At 37.7% G+C, this 23,196-nt stretch overlaps 1 protein-coding gene across 2 annotated transcripts in view; it reads right to left on the bottom strand.

The window, feature by feature from the left end:
• The window catches only part of LOC128655669 (gastrula zinc finger protein XlCGF8.2DB-like), a 70,510-nt gene that overhangs the window by 39,177 nt on the left and 8,137 nt on the right, over nt 1-23,196 (bottom strand). The window contains exons 2-5 of one of the 2 annotated variants that reach the window (XM_053709255.1): nt 18,776-18,947; nt 18,401-18,527; nt 8,832-8,915; nt 3,921-4,036 (exon numbers count right to left, since the gene is read on the bottom strand). In XM_053709255.1, coding sequence (XP_053565230.1) covers nt 3,921-4,036; nt 8,832-8,915; nt 18,401-18,527; nt 18,776-18,826 — 378 coding nt within the window. In that variant the 5' untranslated portion in view covers nt 18,827-18,947. The remainder of the gene's footprint in view (nt 1-3,920; nt 4,037-8,831; nt 8,916-18,400; nt 18,528-18,775; nt 18,948-23,196) is intronic. The other variant, XM_053709253.1, reaches the window with a different exon arrangement.

Raw genomic sequence — 23,196 nt, 5'->3', positions numbered from 1 at the left:
GAAGACGTCAGAAGAAGAGGATGCTCCGTGCCGGATGTCTTGAAGATGGAGCCGCTCTGCGTCGGAAGGATGAAGATAGAAGATGCCGTCTGGGTGAAGACTTCTGCCCGTCTGGAGGACCACTTCTGCCCGTCTGGGGGACCACTACACCGGCTTCGTTGAGGACATCTTGCCGCTTGGATGAAGACTTCTCCTGGTAAGTGGATCTTCGGGGGTTAGTGTTAAGATTTTTTAAGGGTGTATTGGGTGGGTTTTATTTTAAAGTAACCTTCATTTAGCAAGAAGACGTCTGAAGAAGAGGATGCTCCGTGCCGGATGTCTTGAAGATGGAGCCGCTCCGCGTTGGAAGGATGAAGATAGAAGATGCCGTCTGGGTGAAGACTTCTGCCTGTCTGGAGGACCACTTCTGCTGGCTTTGTTGAGGACATCTTGCCGCTTGGATGAAGACTTCTCCCGGTAAATGGATCTTCGGGGGTTAGTGTTAGGATTTTTTAAGGGTGTATTGGGTGGGTTTTATTTTTAGGTTAGGGCTTTGGGCCGCAATAGAGCTAAATGCCCTCTAAGGGCAATGCCCATCCAAATCCCCTTTTCAGGGCAATGGGGAGCTTAGGTTTTTTTAGTTAGGGTTTTATTTGGGGGGTTGGTTGTGTGGGTGGTGGGTTTTACTGTTGGGGGGGGTTGTTTGTATTTTTTTTACATGTAAAAGAGCTGACTTCTTTGGGGCAATGCGCCACAAAAGGCCCTTTTAAGGGCTATTGGTAGTTTAGTTTAGGCTAGGTTTTTTTTTATTTTGGGTGGACTTTTTTTTTTGATAGGGCTATTAGATTAGGTGCAATTAGTTTAAAGATCTTGTAATTTGTTTTTTATTTTCTGTAATTTAGTGTTTGTTTTTTTTGTAATTTAGCTAATTGTTTTGAATTTAGTTAATTTTATTTAATTTAGGGAATTTATTTAATTGTAGTGTAGTGTTAGGTGTTATTGTAACTTAGGTTAGGTTTTATTTTACAGGTAAATTTATATTTATTTAAGCTAGGTAGTTAGTAAATAGTTAATAAGTATTCTACCTAGTTAAAATAAATACAAACTTGCCTGTAAAATAAAAATAAACCCTAAGATAGCTACAATGTAACTATTAGTTATATTGTAGCTAGCTTAGGGTTTATTTTAGAGGTTAAATAGGAATTATTTACGTAATGATAGTAATTTTTATTTATATTTATTTGAATTATATTTAAGTTAGGAGGTGTTAGGGTTAGACTTAGATTTAGGGGTTAATAAATTTAATATAGTGGCGGCGACGTTGGGGCGGCAGATTAGGGATTAATAAATGTAGGTAGGTGGCGGCGATGTTAAGGACAGCAGATTAGGGGTTAATATTTAACTAATGTTTGCGAGGCGGGAGTGCGGCGGCTTAGGGGTTAATATGTTTATTATAGTGGCGGCGATGTCCGGAGCGGCAGATTAGGGGTTAATATTTAACCCATGTTTGCGATGCGGGAGGGCCTCGGTTTAGGGGTTAATAGGTAGTTTATGGGTGTTAGTGTACTTATTAGCACTTTAGTTATGAGTTTTATGCTACAGCGTTGTAGTGTAAAACTCATAACTACTGACTTGTAGTTACGTTACGAATCTTGACGGCGTAGGCTGTACCGCTCACTTTTTGGCCTCCCAGGACAAGCTTGTAATACCGGCGCTATGGAAGTCCCATAGAAAAAAAGACTATACGCAATTTGCGTAAGTTGATTTGCGGTAAGGCCAAAAAAGTGTGCGGGACAGCTGTACCTACAAGACTCGTAATACCAGCGGTAGTAAAAAAGCAGCGTTATGAGGCTTAACACTGCTTTTTTACTCACAACTCAAGACTCGTAATCTAGCCGTTTGTAGCTGAACTCTCAATAATTTTTATTTTTTTAAAAGATAATCCTTTTATTACCCAGTTTTGCATAACCTTGTATATAAAACTCTGCACACTGCCCCCTTATTTTAGTTCTTTTGAGAGACATATAATAATAAAATAAATATATATATATATATATTTTAACTCCTAGGTAACTCAACGTGCGTGAGCACTGTTATCTAAATGACACACATGTCTAACACACATGAACTAACGCCCTCTAGCTGTAAAAAACTGTCAAAATGCCCTGAGATAAGAGTTGGCCTTCAAGGGCATATAAATTAGCATATGAACCTACCTAGGTTTAGCTTTCAACAAAGAATACAAAGAGTACAAAGTAAATTTGAAGATAAAAATAAAGTGGGAAGTTGCATAAAATTGCATGCCCTATCTGAATCATGTAACATAACATAACATAGTAACATAGTAGATAAGGTTGAAAAAAGACTGAAGTCCATCGAGTTCAACCTATACAAATCTAAAATACTTACAAAAAGCTCCATTTAAGCTTAAATAACCCCACTAAAAGGTGACCCATTTAATACTAACAATCATATCCATGAATTTTGTTTTATATACAGAAATGTATCCAGACTATTTTTAAATGTATCTAGGGTATTGGCATTCACTACCTCCTTTGGTAATGAGTTTCAAAATGTTATTGTTCTTACAGTAAAAAAAGTTTCCGTTGCAGGAGATTAAATCTCCTTTCCTCCAACCTTAAATTGTGACCTCTTGTCACAAACAATTTTCTTGGAATAAACGGAGCTTCTGCCATCTCTGAATATGGGTCTTGAATATATTTATATAAAGTAATCATGTCACCTCTCAAGCGCCTATTTTCTAAAGAAAACAGACCCAGTTTGGCTAGCCTCTCCTCATAGGTTCATTTCTCCAATCCCCTTATTAGCTTTGTGGCCCTTCTATGAACTTTTTCTAGTTCTGCAATATCTTTTTTTTGCGGATTGGTCCCCTGAACTGCACTCCATACTCAAGGTGAGGTCTTACCAGGGCTTTATATAGTGACAGAATTATGCTTTCCTCCCTTGAATCAATGCCTCTTTTAATACATGCTAGTATCTTATTAGCCTTTGAAGCTGCTGCCCTGCATTGTGCACCCATCTTTAGCTTGTTATCTATTACTACTCCCAAATCCCTTTGCTCCTCTGTTTGGCTAAGTCTTGTCCCATTTAAAAAATACGTTGCCTGCTTATTTTTACTTCCAAAATATAGAACCTTGCATTTTTCCGTATTAAATCTCATTTTCCATTTAGTTGCCCATACTTCTAATTTTTGCAGATCCCTTTGTAATGAAAGTTCATCCTGCTCTGACCTAATGACCTTACTTAACTTAGTATCATCTGCAAAAATAGAGATGTTGCTATTTAATCCTTGCTCCAAGTCATATTTAAAAATATTAAAAAGAACAGGGCCCAGTACTGATCCCTGGGGGACTCCACTGATTACATTTGTCCAATCTGAGTATGATCCATTTACTACTACTTGTTGCTCCCTATCTTTTATCCAATTATTTATCCATGAGCTAACATTTTCAGCTATTCCCAGACCCTTAATTTTGTGCATTAATCTCTTATGTGGCACTGTATCAAATGCCTTTGCAAAATCTAAGTATATCACATCAACTGATTCCCTTTTATCTATATTTTTACTTACTTCCTTGTAGAATCTAATTAGATTAGTTTGACATGATCTATTTCTCCTAAAACCATGCTGATTAGAACTCATAATCTTGTTTACACGAATATGCTCATCAATATAATCCTTTATAATCCCTTCAAATATCTTCCCCACTATTAATGTCAGACTAACTGGTCTATAGCTTCCTGGATTATCTGCTTCCCTTTTTGAAGAGTGGCACCACATCAGCTTTACGCCAATCCTGGGGTACCATGCCTGAAGATAATGAGTCTTGAAAAATTAAGAGTAGAGGTTTGTCTATAACAGTGCTAAATTCCCTTAACACCCTTGGGTGTATTTCATCTGGGCCTGGAGTTTTATTTACCTTAATATTATCCAGTTTTTTCCTGATATCCTCTAAACATAACCCAGCTAATGGTATGGACTGGCATGTTCTATTTTCTTCCAAAGTATCATCCAATGGTTCCTCTCTTGCGTATACTGAAGAAAAAACAAACTGGTTTAGTACCTCAGCCTTCTCCCTGTCATTATTTATCATGCTACCTTCCACGCATTTTAATGTGCCTATATTATCCTTCTTAGATTTTTTACTATTTATGTACTTAAAGAACCTTTTAGGGTTAGACTCCTTTGCAATTAATTTTTCATTTTCAATTTTGGCTAATTTGATTGCTTTTTTGCATGCATTGTTACATTCCTTATAAATATTGTATGTTGAGTCTGTACTATTTTCTTTGAATAATTTAAATGCCCTACGTTTTTTCCTAATTTCTCTTAACACATTTTTATTTATCCACAACGGCTTTGATTTTTGATTTTTTTTTATAACCATATGGTATTTGTTGATATGCATATTTATTTAACAAAGTTTTAAATATTATCCATTTATCCTCTGTATTTTTATTAGAGAATAAATTTGACCCAACTTATATTATTTAATGATTTCCTTAAATCGTTGAACTTTGCTTTTTTGAGATTAAAAGTCTTAGTTAAACCTCTCTAAAAGAGATTTCAAATATGACCATGTTATGATCACTGTTACCCAAATGTTCTTTGACTTCTATGTTTGATATTATATCTGTATTGTTTGATAGCACTAAATCCAATATAGCTTTACTCCTAGTTGGCTCCTCTATTAATTATGACAAGAAGTTATCCCTGAGAACATTTAAAAATCTATCCCCCTTAGCTGAATTACTAGTTTCATTGGCCCAGTTTATATCAGGGTAGTTAAAATCTCCCATAATTACAGCACTGTTATTAGCAGCCTTACCTATTTGCATTAGTAGTCGAGTTTCCTCCAGGTCGCTAATGTTAGGGGGCTTGTAGCATGTTCCTAGTAATATTTTTTTAGGATTTTTCCCCCACTCTTTATTTCAACCCACAGGATCTCTACATTGTCACTTGTATCATAAATATCTTCCCTTATTGTAGGTGTAAGGTTAGGTTTAATATACATGCAGATTCCTCCACCCCTTTTATTATTCCTGTCCCTCCTAAATAAAGTATACCCCTCTAAGTTAACTGTCCAGTCATGTGAATCATCCCACCAAGTTTCAGTTATACTAATAACATCATAGTCCTCTTCTGCAACTAAGAGCGTCAGCTCCCCCATTTTACCTGTCATGCTTCTTGCATTTGTTGTCATATATTTAATTTTCATGTGCTTTCTGCTGCTACTTGGTGAGCTTTTCTCCATACTTTCTAATGTGACATTTCTTAAGTCATCCCTTCCTTGAGATATTAAAGGACCAGTCAACACATTAGATTTGCATAATCAACAAATGCAAGATAAGACAATGCAATAGTACTTAGTCTGAACTTCAAATAAGCAGTAGATTTTTTTATAACAAATTTCAAAGTTATGTATATTTCCACTCGCCTTGTACCATGTGATAGCAATCAGCCAATCACAAATGCATATACGTATAGTCTGTGAATTCTTGCACATGCTCAGTAGGATCTGGTGACTCAAAAATTGTAAATATAAAAGACTGTGCACGTTTTTTTAATGGAAGTAAATTGGAAAGTTGTTTAAAATTACATGCTGTATCTGAATCATGAAAATTTAATTTAACCTGAGTGTCCCTTTAAGGGAGTGACATATTCACAGACTGATCTCTCTGTTCTATTGTGTTCTGACCCTCCCCCCCTTTGCCTAGTTTAAAAGGTTCTCTAAACGTGCTACCATCCTTTCCCCCAACACACCAGCACCCATGTCATTCAGGTGAAATCCATCCTTACTGTACAAATTGTACCCTAATGAAAAATCAGCCCAGTGCTCTAAAAAGTCAAACCCCTCCTTTTTACACCATGTTTTTAACCATGAATTAACAGACCTTAGCTCCTTCTGCCTTACTGAGTTAGCACACGGCACTGGTAATATCTCAGAAAATATTATTTTGGAGGTCCTTGCTTTAAGCTTGCTACCTAACTCCCTGAAGTCATTTTTTAGGACTCTTCATCTCCCGCCGATTCCTTCATTAGTACTAATATGCACCATGACTGCAGGATCAGACCCCCATCCCTCTAACAATATATCAATACACTCCACAATATGCCTAAAACAAGCCCCTGGAAGACAGCAAACTGTTCTATTTAAAGGGTCTGGCTGACAAATGACCCTATCAACCTTCCTAATAATAGAGTCTCCTACCACCAACATCTGCCTCAGGCCCTGACTTGTATGCCCCTCTTCCATGACTGAAGGACTGTTAACTATAGTATGCCCCTCTACCATGTTTGAAGGACTGCCCACCATAGTATGCTGCTCTTCCACAACTAAAGGACTGTTCACTATACTAGGCAACACAGCCCTCTCTGACACTGACACCCCCGAACTGATATCCCCAACATCTTCACTTAATCTGGCAAATCTATTGGGGTGTATCAGCTCAGAACTGGCCTGTCTCTTCCGCTTACCTTTACTTCGCCCTCTAACTGTGACCCAGCTACATCCTGGAGTCTCCTCATCTGAATCATCCCGATTCCCACTGCTAGAAACATTAACAACCAGCTCAGTCCTATCCATTTCCCTTTCAAGTGTCTGAATTTCATGCAGTGTTGCAATTCGTTCCTCCAGATCTCCAATACGAGTTTCTAAAGAGACAATATTCTCATACTTGCCACAAACATATAATCCCAGAAGCGGCTGCTCCAGTGATGCAAACATGTGGCAAGCTGTACACTGAATGAGAGTCTCACACATTATTAATAAAAGGTTTAACTTAAAAGTATAAAATAATTATATTTCCCCTTGGTTACTCCAAACCCTTGAATCATCCCGATTCCCACTGCTAGAACCATTAACCAGAAAATTCAAGAAGTAAATTGCCAGAGTAGAGGTAGCTAGCACACTCAATACACAAGAAGCATCATGTTGCAAACAGAGAGCTTATAAAGACTGCTATACTTAAGGCCTAATTAATCTTCTAGGCCACCTTAACCCGTTAGTGACCAGACCATTTTTCAATTTTCTTACCATTAAGGACCAGGGCGATTTTTACATTTCTGCGGTGTTTGTGTTTAGCTGTAATTTTCCTCTTACTCATTTACTGTACCCACACATATTATATACCGTTTTTCTCACCATTAAATGGACTTTCTAAAGATAACATTATTTTCATATCTGATAATTTACTATAAAAATTTATAAAATATGATGAAAAAATGAAAACTTTGACCCCCAAAATCACACATCTACAACCACCAAAAAACATCCATGCTAAATAGTTTCTAAATGTTGTCCTGAGTTTAGAAATACCCAATGTTTACATGTTCTTTGCAAGTTATAGGGCAATAAGTACAAGTAGCACTTTGCTATTTCCAAACCATTCCCCCCCCCCAAAATTAGCAAAAGTTACATTGTAACTGATATCTGTCAGGAATCCCTGAATATCCCTTGACATGTATATATTTATTTTAGTAGACAACCCAAAGTATTGATCTACGCCCATTTTGGTATATTTCATGCCACCATTTCACCGGCAAATACGATCAAATAAAAAAATTGTTCACTTTTTCACAAACTTTAGGTTTCTCACAGAAATTATTTACATACAGATTGTGCAATTATGGCACACATGGTTGCAAATGCTTCTCTGGGATCCCCTTTGTTCAGAAATAGCCTTCATATTTGGCTTTGGCATTGCTTTTTGGTAATTAGAAGCCCTCTAAATTCAGCTGCGCACCACATTTGTATTATGCCCTGCAGTGAAGGGGTTAATTAGGTAGCTTGTAGAGTTAATTTTAGCTTTAGTGTGGAGATCAGCCTCCCACCTGACACATCCCACCCCCTGATCCCTCTCAAACAGATCTCTTCCCTCCGAGTATGAAAATAAGTTTGTTTTTTTTTTAAAATAATAATAAAATATATATATATATATATATATATATATATATGTTTATTTTTTTTTAGACATATTTTTTGCAGTGTAGGAACCCCCCTTACCCCCCAAACCTCCCTGATCCCCCCAAACAGCTCTCTAACCCTCCCCCCCCTCTACCTATTTACTGCCACCTTAGGTACTGGCAGCTGTCTGCAAATTAGGTGCTTTTAAAAAAACAAAACATTTTTTCCCCTGAATACCCTCCCCCTCCTCGATCCCTTTCCCGAAACACTTATCCCCCCCTCCCTCCTTCCCACTCAATAATCCTTTTTCTGTAGCGTAGCAGTCTCAACCACTCCCGCCCCCTCCCACACGCTCCCGCCCCTCTTACATCCTCTACCCCCCCTCCAGCAATGGGCCACCTACCCGCCTCCCTCCTTTCCTTCCAAAGCCATCAACGATTGGCACCATCGCTGGCCGATGCAGAGAGGGCCACTGTGCACAATGCCTCAATATCGAGGCATTGCTGCAATACCCTGAAAGCGCCTGGAAGCGATCAGGATCACTTCCGCCGCTTAAAACCTCCGAGGACTTAAAAAGTATGTCCTTGGTCATTAACAACTGTTTTTTGGTCTTTAAGGGGTTAAAAATGTATGCTCTATCTGAATCATGAAATACATTTTTTCGGGTTTCAGGTCCCTTTAAAGGAGCATGCCATTCTACAGCAAAGTCAAAAATGACTCTCTTTGTCCAGTGTCTGTTATGACATGCATCAGGTATGAGGAGAGGCTCTGGATTTCTGTCCATCCTTCTTAAAGGTAAACAACGTGTTATTGGTGAGTGCTGTTAGAGTGAGTTAAAATATAAGGATAAAAGCAAATCGATTTACTAAACAAGAAAAGTTACTTTAAAATAAACTGTCACATAGTTACTATTTCATTACTCACCCTTTGTAACTGGAAAACTGCTCACATACAGCTCCTCTCTGCGCTCAATCTTAGTAACAAGTAAAGGTTTCACATGATCATATCCTGTATAGGCATAAACCACAGGTTAAAGGGAAAAAAACAAAACATTATACTGCACAATATATTAATAATAACTCTTAACTGGTTACTCAATAAAATATAGATTGCTAGGTCTTAAGATTGAAAATTATTTTAATTTTACAAGAAATAAACACACTAAAGCTTGTATATAACTACCTTCTGTGAATTTAAAAAAAAAAAATGGGCTAGATTACAAGGGGGGCACTAATTTATCAAGCACCTGTATAAACGGGCAATGTTGCCCGTTTACGGGGGGCACAATAAATAACCAGCCATTACAAGTGGCTGGTTATTGCTACTGTGAGCTTGCAGTAGCAATTAGCACTCAGAAGATTAACCAGAGGTCAGACCTCTGGATAATTTTTAAAATATCCCTAAATTTCCCCTAAAATAAAGTAGACTGTTTTTGTTTTTTTTTATTAAAGAAAAATTGTATCATTTTTAACCCTTTAAGGACACATCTTTCAGTTTGCTCAATTGTTTTATGACGGAAAAATTCCGTCATATGTCCTTAAGAGGTTAATTAATAAAAAATAAAACTGCAAATATAGCTGCAAGCAGCGATAGAGGTGGCCATGCGCATCGACATTGCAATGACATAAAAGCAGCTAAGTGACAATATAAAGCTTTATAGAAGTTTTTACAATTCTAATATTAGCAGTTGGAAAGAAAACACATTTTTGAAATGTTTGCGTTTTTCAAGATGGCATTGCATAAAACAAAATGGCTGCCAGATCATATGATATACAGCCTCCATATTATGCACAATAATTGTCACCATAGATCTCAATAAACATGGCAAAAATAAAGCATTTTTGTAAAACAGTTTTTGTTTTATTATTCATTTAAAAATATCGTTAAGCGTTTTTGAACAATTCAAAATGGCTGCCAAACCACATGACCTATCAACTTCTCTTGAACAAATCTGAATGTTAGTCATAAGATAACTCTGTAAGCAAAATTTCAAGTCTGTGCCATAAGCGGTTTCGGAGAAGAAAATGTTTGTAGTTTTTTAAAAACGCGCATACGCAACAAAATGGCCGCCAAGCTATGCATTGTATGGCTTTCAAATTGCACATACTAATGCTCACTATAGACCTCTACAATTTGCAGAAGTTTTATGAAAATTTGCAAATGTTTTATTTCACGAAGGCGACTGCGCAGTGTGAATTTTTACTGCAATATTGCCTTTAGGGGTCATGACTATGTGTACTCATGTGTCTGCTACACTGTAATATAGTTAAATAGTGTAAACATAATGCATAAAGTGCAAATTTACGCAATTAAACAGCGATACAAAGGCGAATGGCTCATAGCAGCCATGTTGATTATGGAAAATTCGCAGTTTGAACAAACTTAGTAGAGGACCTTACAAGGAGCACATGTGCAAAATTGCGCTTCATTGCACTTAGCGGTTGCAGAGAAGAAGATGTTTAAAGATTTTCACACAATTCAAAATGGCAGCTAGGTCATGTGAGTAAATCACTTCTCTTGAACAAACTTTATTCTAGGTCAGTACAGCAGTACACACAGCAAGTTTTACAGCTGTAACATAAGCGGTTCTGGAGAAGAAGATTTTCAAGCGGTTGTCAAAATTTGTCGCAAAAAGCAATATGGCTGCTAGATCACATGACCTATGAGATTTATTTTGCATAGGATTATGCACAGCATAGATCTTTAGCATAGTGCCAAGTTTCATGAGTTTTAGAGTTATGCTGTTGTTTTTATAAGCATTTGAATAAGTGGCGGAATAATAATAATAATAAATATAGCTGCAAGCAGCGATAGAGGTGGCCATGCGCATCGATATTGCAATGACATACAAGCAGCTAACTGACAATATAAAGTTTTATTGAAGTTTTTACAATTCTAACATTAGCAGTTGGAAAGAAAACACATTTTCAAAATGTTTGCGTTTTTCAAGATGGCTGCCCCACCTTATGACCAATACTTTCATCACGATCAGATGTAACTCTAGGTGACAATATATGGTTATACAGCAAATTTCACAGCTTTAACATAAGCGGTTGGAAAGAAAACACATTTTCGAAATTTTCGCGTAAACCAATATGGCTGCCACAGTTTGTGACCAATTCCATCAACATGAACAACTGTGACTCTAGGTCACAATATAAGGTTATACAGCAAGTTTCACAGTTCTAACATAAGCAGTTGCAGAGAAAATCGATTTTTGAAATATTCGCATAAAACAAAATGGCTGCCAGATCATATGATATACAGCCTCCATATTATGCACAATAATTCTCACCATAGATGTCAACAAATATGGCCAAAATAAAGCATTTTTGTAAAACGGTTTTTGTTTTATTTTTAATTTAAAAATATCGTTAAGCGTTTTTGAACAATTCAAAATGACTGCCAAATCACATGACCTATCAACTTCTCTTGAACAAATCTGAATGTTAGTCATAAGATAACTCTGTAAACAAAATTTCAAGTCTGTGCCATAAGCGGTTTCAGAGAAGAAGATTTTTGTATTTTTTAAAAAACGCGCATACGAAACAAAATGGCCGCCAAGCTATGCATTGTATGGCTTTCAAATTCCACATACTAATGCTCACTATAGACCTCTACAATTTGCAGAAGTTTTATGAAAATTTGCAAATGTTTTATTTCACGAAGGCGATTGCGCAATGCGAATTTTAACTGCAATATTGTCTTTAAGGGTTATGACTATGTGTAATCATATGTCTATTACACTGTAATATTGTTAAACATTGTAAAACTAATGTATAAAGTGCAAAATTACGCAATTAAATGGCGATGAAAAGGTTAATGTCTCACAGCAGCCATGTTGATTATGGAAAAATCGCAATTTTAACAAACTTGGTAGAAGACCTTGCAAGGGGCATATGTGCAAAATTGCACTTTATTGCACTAAGCGGTTTAAGAGAAGAAGATGTTTAAAGATTTTCGCAAAATGCAAGATGGCGGCTACATCATGTGACCAAGGCACTTCTGTTGAGCAATGGCAAATCTAGTTCATAGCAGCACTGAGCACAGCAAGTTTCAAAGTTGTAACATTAGCAGTTCCGGAGATAAAGATTATTAAGCGTTTATCGAAATTTGTCGCAAAAAGCAATATGGCTGCGTAACCTTATGACCTATGAGTTCAATATTGCATGAGATGTAGCAGAGCAATAGGCTGTACTAGCATACCTGATTTCAAGAGCTTTGCTTTAGCAGTTCAAAAGTTATGGGCAATAGAAAAAGTGGCGGAATAATAATAATAATAATAATAAAAATAATAAAAAAAATAATAATAATAATAATCCTGACAATAACAATAGGTTGTCCTGCAACTTTGTTGCATGGCCACCTAATAAGCAGTTATGAGGGGTTAAAGATGGCGGGTGTGGGGTGATCGGCACTGAAAAGTGCCTTTACATTGCGGTATATGGGAAACTGTGTGTTATATATATATATATATATATATATATATATATATATATATATATATATATATATATATATATATATATATATATATATATATATATATACATATATATATATATACATACACACACACACACACAGAGAAGTGCACTCACAGGAACGAACAACTGGCTCAATACCATTGTTAGCCTGTTCTATGGCGATTTACCACCTGGGTGCAGCTTTTTAGCCCAGTAATGCTTTTCACAGAGTAGAACTTTCCTGTAGTATATCAGTCTGATCCCGCCTATTACGGTCAGTCCAGCGCCGAAATACCAGGCAATTCCTCTCTGAACAAGGAACACAGCAACCCCACAGCAACCTCAGACTGATATACAACAGGAAAGTTCTACTCTGTGAAAAGCATTACTGGGCTAAAAAGCTGCACCCAGGTGGTAAATCGCCATAGAACAGGCTAACAATGGTATTGAGCCAGTTGTTCGTTCCTGTGAGTGCACTTCTCTCTGTATGTATTTAGTCTCCCTATGGGAAAAAGGGGCAACCAGACGTGGACTCCTTGCTCAGTGTGCTTAGAGGAATATGGCTACACCTCACTGACGAGGCCCAATGAAGGTCGAAATGATCGTCTGGGGTTGCCGTGTTCATTGTCCAGAGAGGAATTGCCTGGTATTTCGGCGCTGGACTGACCGTAATAGGCAGGATCAGACTGATATACTACAGGAAAAGTTCTACTCTGTGAAAAGCATTACTGGGCTAAAAAGCTGCACCCAGGTGGTAAATCGCCATAGAACAGGCTAACAATGGTATATATATATATATATATATATATAGTTTTCCTCTGACGAAGGAAGGGACCTGTGGGTCAAGAGCCTTCGAAACGCTTAAGGATCCTTTTACAGAACGGCTTATTATATCTGATTCCCAAGTGAACTGTTACTACGGTGCGAAGGGAGATTTGCAGTTATCAGCTGGACTGTTTTTTATTATTACTACACATTACCTCATATGTATTGAGGGTATACATTGTAAGCAGCTTGTATTTGGAGGGTTTTTGTACAAGGGGCAATAAACTTTACGGTATCACACTATCTTTCCCTCTTCTCATTATTAAATTCTATGATTCGGTGAGAGGAGTGGAGGAGGATTCGGTGAGAGGAGTGGAGGAGGAGTCTACCATTCCCCAATTGAACCAAAGCAAGTACAGACTGGAAGATCTAATCACCCTCTGGATTCACTAAGTGGAATTGATCGGACCCCCCAGTACAGGGTTTCTCCTTATGGTGCGGCTCTTACCTCATAAGATTGAGGTTGAAGAATGTAAGTAGGAACCCCGACGGGGATTTATGCTTCTCTCCACAACATTCTTTACTGGATGTTTTAATTCAACTCACAATTGTACTGTGGACATATTAATACTATTTGTACGTTTTGGACTGTAATTTAGAGGGAAGAAATACCCTCATTCTGTGTCAATTACCTCTTTTCTGCAATTGTCTTTTTGAAGGTGGGAAAGTATTATTTTGATACTCCAAATAGGGTGACTTTATACCAATAGAGTGTTGTTTTTGCACAATTTGTATGAAATACTCTTCACCTATAATAAGACCTACTTTCACTATCTCTCAACTGCTCTATATATACAGTGGAATACAACAGGATAGTGTGTTATTTCATTTTATATTTATTTGGGTTTATATTACTTAGCGCTGCTCCAACACTTTTTCTTTTTTATCACTTTCAGTACCTAGTGGGACACTGAGGGGTGTCACACTATTTACTTATTAGGTTCAGCTGCTGGCAGATATTAACCATTATTGTATAATAATTTTTTATCTTAGGACCACCTACTCAGTGCCTAGCGCTTTTTATCCCTTTTATACTATATATATATATATATATATATATATATATATATATATATATATATATATATATATATATATATATATATATATATATATATATATATATATATACACACACACACACACACATACATATATATATATATATACACACACACACACACACACACATACATACACACACACACATATATATACATATATATATATATATATATATATATACAGGGAGTGCAGAATTATTAGGCAAGTTGTATTTTTGAGGATTAATTTTATTATTGAACAACAACCATGTTCTCAATGAACCCAAAAAACTCATTAATATCAAAGCTGAATATTTTTGGAAGTAGTTTTTAGTTTGTTTTTAGTTTTAGCTATTTTAGCTGTGTGTGCAGGTGACTATTACTGTGCATAATTATTAGGCAACTTAACAAAAAACAAATATATACCCATTTCAATTATTTATTTTTACCAGTGAAACCAATATAACATCTCAACATTCACAAATATACATTTCTGACATTCAAAAACAAAACAAAAACAAATCAGTGACCAATATAGCCACCTTTCTTTGCAAGGACACTCAAAAGCCTGCCATCCATGGATTCTGTCAGTGTTTTGATCTTTTCACCATCAATATTGCGTGCAGCAGCAACCACAGCCTCCCAGACACTGTTCAGAGAGGTGTACTGTTTTCCCTCCTTGTAAATCTCACATTTGATGATGGACCACAGGTTCTCAATGGGGTTCAGATCAGGTAAACAAGGAGGCCATGTCATTAGATTTTCTTCTTTTATACCCTTTCTTGCCAGCCACGCTGTGGAGTACTTGGACGCGTGTGATGGAGCATTGTCCTGCATGAAAATCATGTTTTTCTTGAAGGATGCAGACTTCTTCCTGTACCACTGCTTGAAGAAGGTGTCTTCCAGAAACTGGCAGTAGGACTGGGAGTTGAGCTTGACTCCATCCTCAACCCGAAAAGGCCCCACAAGCTCATCTTTGATGATACCAGCCCAAACCAGTACTCCACCTCCACCTTGCTGGCGTCTGAGTCGGACTGGAGCTCTCTGCCCTTTACCAATCCAGCCACGGGCCCATCCATCTGGCCCATCAAGACTCACTCTCATTTCATCAGTCCATAAAACCTTAGAAAAATCAGTCTTGAGATATTTCTTGGCCCAGTCTTGACATTTCAGCTTGTGTGTCTTGTTCAGTGGTGGTCGTCTTTCAGCCTTTCTTACCTTGGCCATGTCTCTGAGTATTGCACACCTTGTGCTTTTGGGCACTCCAGTGATGTTGCAGCTCTGAAATATGGCCAAACTGGTGGCAAGTGGCATCTTGGCAGCTGCACGCTTGACTTTTCTCAGTTCATGGGCAGTTATTTTGCGCCTTGGTTTTTCCACACGCTTCTTGCGACCCTGTTGACTATTTTGAATGAAACGCTTGATTGTTCGATGATCACGCTTCAGAAGCTTTGCAATTTTAAGAGTGCTGCATCCCTCTGCAAGATATCTCACTATTTTTGACTTTTCTGAGCCTGTCAAGTCCTTCTTTTGACCCATTTTGCCAAAGGAAAGGAAGTTGCCTAATAATTATGCACACCTGATATAGGGTGTTGATGTCATTAGACCACACCCCTTCTCATTACAGAGATGCACATCACCTACTATGCTTAATTGGTAGTAGGCTTTCGAGCCTATACAGCTTGGAGTAAGACAACATGCATAAAGAGGATGATGTGGTCAAAATACTCATTTGCCTAATAATTCTGCACTCCCTGTATATACACACACATACATACATACATACACACACATATATACATATATATATATATATATATATATATATACACATACATATATATATATATATATATATATATATACACATACATACATACATGTGTGTGTTACAGTAAATGTAAAGTTGAATGAATGAAATTAAACTTTACATTGCAGCGTTTCTCTTAAATACTGGTTGCCCTCAGTTTACGCCGGGGTTAGGTTCCAGAAGGAATGGTTGTAAATCGAAACCGTTGTAAATTGAAACCCAGTTTATAATGTAAGTCAATGGGAAGTGAGGGAGTTAGGTTCCAGGCCCCTCTCAAAATTGACATAAGTAACACCTAATACATTATTTTTAAAGCTTTGAAATTAAGACTTTAAATGCGTAACAGCATTGTTAACCTAATAAAATAGATTGTATCATCATCAAACTAAGTTTAATAAACAAAAACATTTGCTAAACCGCACCTAATAAAATTATCACACAAACACAGATTGTATCATCATCAAACTAAGTTTAATGAACAAAAACAAAATAATCACACGACAGACTGTATCATCATCAGACTAAGTTTAATGAAGAAAAACATTTTTTTACTTGTATTTTTCTGCAGCTAAGGGAAGTGGCTGCTAGATCTTGTTCCTTTAAAAACGGCTCCATTGCTCAGGTCTGGTTATACACTGATTAATTTCAGCCTGCCTGTGTTTAATCACACAACAGACTGTATTATCATCAAACTAAGTTTAATGAACAAAAACGTTTTTTACTTGCCTTTTTCTGCAAACAGTTCTCTGCATTGAGTCTGCAGCTAAGGGAAGTGGCTGCTAGATCTTGTTCCTTTGAAAGATGATCCATTGATCACGTCTGGCTTGCTTTTCTTTGCATGTGTTTGCTGCAACACAAGCGGACAGCTCCACCTACTGGCTATTTTAATGTATGCCATGCTTCTCAATGCTTTTAATAGCAGTCAATGCTTTTCAATAGCAGTCACATGACTGAAAAAAAAGGGCGTTATTCTGAAACGGCGCAAATTGAACCGTCGTAAACCGAGGGCCATCTGTACTTACCTTTTCTTTAGCAAAACCAGACCGGCGATCCTCCGCCCGCTTGCTGTACTAAGAACCTCAATAACGAAACCGGCTTCCTACAATCACTGTGTGGCCTCACGAGATGGACACTCTGGGGTGCACGCCATGATTTGAGGAAGTCGGTTTCATCATTGCTGAAGTAAGTACAAAGGAGCTGCGGGCGGAGTTTCGCCGGTTCGGCTTTTCTAAAGAAAAAGGTAGATATTTAAAAAACAAAAAACACGCTGCAATGTAAAGTTTAATGAATGAAAGTGCCCCTGTTTTTAATAGTAATTTTAAAAACCGGGCACACATTCATTCAACTTAACATTCACTTTAATATGTGTATATACACATATAAATACAAAAAAAAATATGTACATAGTCATATCCATATATATTTAAAATCTTCTGCTCATCACTCCACGACTTATCCCCTTCACTGCGCTAGTTTCTCATGCCGTGTCTCAAGGCATGAGAACGAGGCTCCCATTGGAGCCTATGGAAGTGCATTCTCATAAGCGCAATGCTTCCTGCAATGTGAAAGCGAGGTCACGTTCGGATTACGCTCTACCTGTAATACCAGCGCACATTTGCGCTCGCTGGTATTAGCAAGTGGAGTGCAAATATTGATTTTGCGAATGCGATATTTTGTGCTCCACTTCTAATCAAACCCAATATTTCTAATTCAAACTGATAACTTTACAAGCCCATTGTTTTAGATAATGGTTATTGCGTGCTGTATGAGTTTATTATTATTTTGATGTCATATTAACCACCGACCACTGATATTGACGTAAGACTTCTCTTAATTAGAACACCATAAAGAGGGAAGTATTACACATATATGCAGATAATAATAAGGTCTATGCTATAGCCTATGACTCCTGTTTATTAAATTCCCTTATGTATAATGCATTTGAAATAAGGGTCATCTGCCCCTCTGAGTGGTGACAACAGACAGATACTAAACCCTCCAAGCGCAGCTGCTTCCTGCACCCAGAACTATGATGAAGAGCCTATGACTCTGGGCATTCACTGTGTGTTATGACATCATGCACACTTATGACAGAATCACTATGGGCCAGTAGCTCAGTGTGTGATGTACAAAATGGGGGTGGGACCTCAGCTAGATGAACAAGCAGGGAGCAGTGCAAGGGAAGGGTACAGAGGGCTGTATATCTCATAGATGTTTTTATTAAGTAACAAATGACTGTAATAAACAACACATAGATTTTATACCTATTTAACACAAAACCAGATTATGTGTCACTTATATGTGTTTTCCTCTTTGTCCCATTCCCTGTAGAGTTATATAAATTATTACCTAGAGAACTGAGGATCTGGTAATTCTCCATCATCACATCCTTATAAAGCTCTTTTTGTTCTTCAGTTAAACAGCCCCACTCCTCCTCCGAGAAATAAACTGCAACTTCATCAAACTCCATTTGTTCCTTCAAATTAAAAAACAAACAAACCATAAAACCGAATTTAATTTGTAAAGTGTAAACCACATAGAGCAAACTGACTGTCACAATAACCATGAAATACCCCAGAACTTGGCCAGTGACCATGAACAGATTATATGGTCAGTGATCTCACTCCCCCTGGGGTTGTGCTGTTTGTGTTGTATAAAGGCCGCTCATCACCAGACAGCATCACACAGCAGCAGATAAGTGACAATATGACTAATCGTCCTCACCTCCCTAGTCAGAGTGAAGATCTCTGAGGTTTGGTTCTTCTCAGTCGTCATCTTGTTGGTCACATGTGAATCAGCCCCAATACTCCAAGAACTGGTTCTGGTCCTTTAGTGACATATGTGACACTGAGTAACAGGTACTCACCTTGTCACGCACAGTAACAATGACCTATAACTAGAGAGGAAGATGTAAAATGTTACATATAAAAGTACAGATCTATGTCTATGTCACACAATCTTCACTGACATCAAAACCAATCATTTTAGGGCCTAAATAATTAGTGCTAGATTACAAGTGGAGCGCTAATTTACTGCGTGCCAGCAAACTGGTAAATTACAAGTGGCTGGTTATTGCTACTGTGAGCTCGGGGTAGCAGTTAGTGCTTATAAAATTAAGCAGCGATCAGGTCTATGACGGCATGAGAATGAGGCTACCATTGTAGCCATATGGAAGCACGCTCTAGTGAGAGCAATACGAACGCGAGCTCACGTTCACATTGCGCTCAACTGGTAATACCAGCGCACATTAGCGTGTGCTGGCATTACCCAGTGGAGCACTAATATAGATTTCGCGAAAGCGATATTTAGTGCTGCACTAGTAATCTGGCCCTAAGTTAGATATGTAGGCCTCTTCCCTCTTCCAAGAGTAGTGGTTTCTTTTTTATTACAATGATAAAAAAAAAATTATGTTGTATCATTTTAACTAAAAGCATTTACCAATTGTGATGGCAAAGAGTTAACGATACAGTAAAACTACAATAAATAAAAAATAACCTCTGCCCCCTCCTAAGATGATACAATTGACACCCCCTGCTAGCGGCCTTGCACAAGTGGGGGACGGCATTGCACAAGTGGTATTGGCACAGAGTGTGGTCCAGATCGAACCCAAATTGGGTTCGATCCGGACCACACTCTGTGCCGATACCGGCTGCAGGAATACAACCAGGATGTTTTACCTGTTCCGGAAATCGCCTGTGCTCTCACCTGGAACTGAGCTGATTACCTGACTGGGAAACTTAAGAACGCACTGATGCTATCTGGCTCTTACTACTGACACTGCCAAATCCACACGCTGCTCCTACAGTTTGACTGCTATTGCCAGTGTGTTTTGCTGGGGGGACCGGAGTGCCTCAGCTTGTGTCACGCGCACCACTAGTGGTGCCTTTCCAAACGTGAGTTGCCCTTTGTCTTCTCCTGTGTTTTTTTTTTACCTTGTATGAACTTACTCAACCTATGAAGCGCTTCCTTTTTCTCCTTTATATATATATATATATATATATATATATATATATATATATATATATATATACACACACACACACACAGATACATACACATATACATACATGCAGACATATATACACACATAATACATACATAGACACATACACACACACAGACACATACCTGTCTGATACATACATACAGAGTAGACACATATATATATATATATACACACACACACATACATATATATACAGGGAGTGCAGAATTATTAGGCAAATGAGTATTTTGACCACATCATCCTCTTTATGCATGTTGTCTTACTCCAAGCTGTATAGGCTCGAAAGCCTACTACCAATTAAGCATATTAGGTGATGTGCATCTCTGTAATGAGAAGGGGTGTGGTCTAATGACATCAACACCCTATATCAGGTGTGCATAATTATTAGGCAACTTCCTTTCCTTTGGCAAAATGGGTCAAAAGAAGGACTTGACAGGCTCAGAAAAGTCAAAAATAGTGAGATATCTTGCAGAGGGATGCAGCACTCTTAAAATTGCAAAGCTTCTGAAGCGTGATCATCGAACAATCAAGCGTTTCATTCAAAATAGTCAACAGGGTCGCAAGAAGCGTGTGGAAAAACCAAGGCGCAAAATAACTGCCCATGAACTGAGAAAAGTCAAGCGTGCAGCTGCAAAGATGCCACTTGCCACCAGTTTGGCCATATTTCAGAGCTGCAACATCACTGGAGTGCCCAAAAGCACAAGGTGTGCAATACTCAGAGACATGGCCAAGGTAAGAAAGGCTGAAAGACGACCACCACTGAACAAGACACACAAGCTGAAACGTCAAGACTGGGCCAAGAAATATCTCAAGACTGATTTTTCTAAGGTTTTATGGACTGATGAAATGAGAGTGAGTCTTGATGGGCCAGATGGATGGGCCCGTGGTTGGATTGGTAAAGGGCAGAGAGCTCCAGTCCGACTCAGACGCCAGCAAGGTGGAGGTGGAGTACTGGTTTGGGCTGGTATCATCAAAGATGAGCTTGTGGGGCCTTTTCGGGTTGAGGATGGAGTCAAGCTCAACTCCCAGTCCTACTGCCAGTTTCTGGAAGACACCTTCTTCAAGCAGTGGTACAGGAAGAAGTTTGCATCCTTCAAGAAAAACATGATTTTCATGCAGGACAATGCTCCATCACACGCGTCCAAGTACTCCACAGCGTGGCTGGCAAGAAAGGGTATAAAAGAAGAAAATCTAATGACATGGCCTCCTTGTTCACCTGATCTGAACCCCATTGAGAACCTGTGGTCCATCATCAAATGTGAGATTTACAAGGAGGGAAAACAGTACACCTCTCTGAACAGTGTCTGGGAGGCTGTGGTTGCTGCTGCGCGCAATGTTGATGGTGAACAGATCAAAACACTGACAGAATCCATGGATGGCAGGCTTTTGAGTGTCCTTGCAAAGAAAGGTGGCTATATTGGTCACTGATTTGTTTTTGTTTTTGAATGTCAGAAATGTATATTTGTGAATGTTGAGATGTTATATTGGTTTCACTGGTAAAAATAAATAATTGAAATGGGTATATATTTGTTTTTTGTTAAGTTGCCTAATAATTATGCACAGTAATAGTCACCTGCACACACAGATATCCCCCTAAAATAGCTAAAACTAAAAACAAACTAAAAACTACTTCCAAAAATATTCAGCTTTGATATTAATGAGTTTTTTGGGTTCATTGAGAACATGGTTGTTGTTCAATAATAAAATTAATCCTCAAAAATACAACTTGCCTAATAATTCTGCACTCCCTGTATATACACATACATGCACATATACACACATACACATTTATTAACCCCTTAATGACCACAGCCCTTTTCCATTTTCTGTCCATTTGGGACCAAGGCTATTTTTACATTTTTGTGGTGTTTGTGTTTAGCTGTAATTTTCCTCTTACTCATTTACTGTACCCACACATATTATATACCGTTTTTCTCACCATTAAATGGACTTTCTAAAGATACCATTATTTTCATCATATTTTATAATATACTATTAAAAAAAATTATAAAATGAGGAAAAAAATGGATAAAAACACGCTTTTTCTAACTTTGACCCCCAAAATCTGTTACACATCTACAACCACCAAAAAACACCCATGCTAAATAGTTTCTAAATTTTGTCCTGAGTTTAGAAATACTTAATGTTTACATGTTCTTTGGTTTTTTTGCAAGTTCTAGGGCAATAAATACAAGTAGCACTTTGCTATTTCCAAACCACTTTTTTTCAAAATTAGCGCTAGTTACATTGGAACACTGATATCTTTCAGGAATCCCTGAATAACCCTTCACATGTATATATATATATTTTTAGAAGACATCCCAAAGTATTGATCTAGGCCCATTTTGGTATATTTCATGGCACCATTTCACTGCCAAATGCGATCAAATAAAAAAAATCGTTCACATTTTCACAAATATTTTCACAAACTTTAGGTTTCTCACTGAAATTATTTACAAACAACTTGTGCAATTATGGCATAAATGGTTGTAAATGCTTCTCTGGGATCCTCTTTGTTCAGAAATAGTAGACATATATGGCTTTGGCATTGCTTTTTCGTAATTATAAGGCCGCTAATGCCACTGCGCACCACACGTGTATTATGCCCAGCAGTGAAGGGGTTAATTAGGGAGCATGTAGGGAGCTTCTAGGGTTAATTTTAGCTTTAGTGTAGTGTAGTAGACAACCCCAAGTATTGATCTAGGCCCATCTTGGTATATTTCATGCCACCATTTCACCGCCAAATGCAATAAAATTAAAAAAAAAAAAAAACGTAAAATCTTTCACAATTTTAGATTTCTCACTGAAATTATTTACAAACAGCTTATGCAATTATGGCACAAATGGTTGTAAATACTTCTCTGAGATCCCCTTTGTTCAGAAATAGCAGACATATATGGCTTGGTGTTGCTTTTTGGTAATTATAAGGCTGCTAAATGCCGCTGCGCACCACACGTGTATTATGCCCAGCAGTGAAGGGGTTAAAGGGACAGTCTAGTATAAATTAAACTTTCATTATTCAGATAGGACTTGTAATTTTAATCAACTTTCCATTTTACTTTTATCATCAAATTTGCTTTTTTCTCTTGGTATTCTTAGTTTAAACTAAACATAGGTAGGCTCATATGCTAATTTCTAA

This window comes from Bombina bombina, chromosome 4 (assembly GCF_027579735.1).
Source record: "Bombina bombina isolate aBomBom1 chromosome 4, aBomBom1.pri, whole genome shotgun sequence".
NCBI classification, from domain to species: Eukaryota; Metazoa; Chordata; class Amphibia; order Anura; family Bombinatoridae; genus Bombina; species Bombina bombina.
This window is presented reverse-complemented; position numbering and strand designations above follow the sequence as displayed.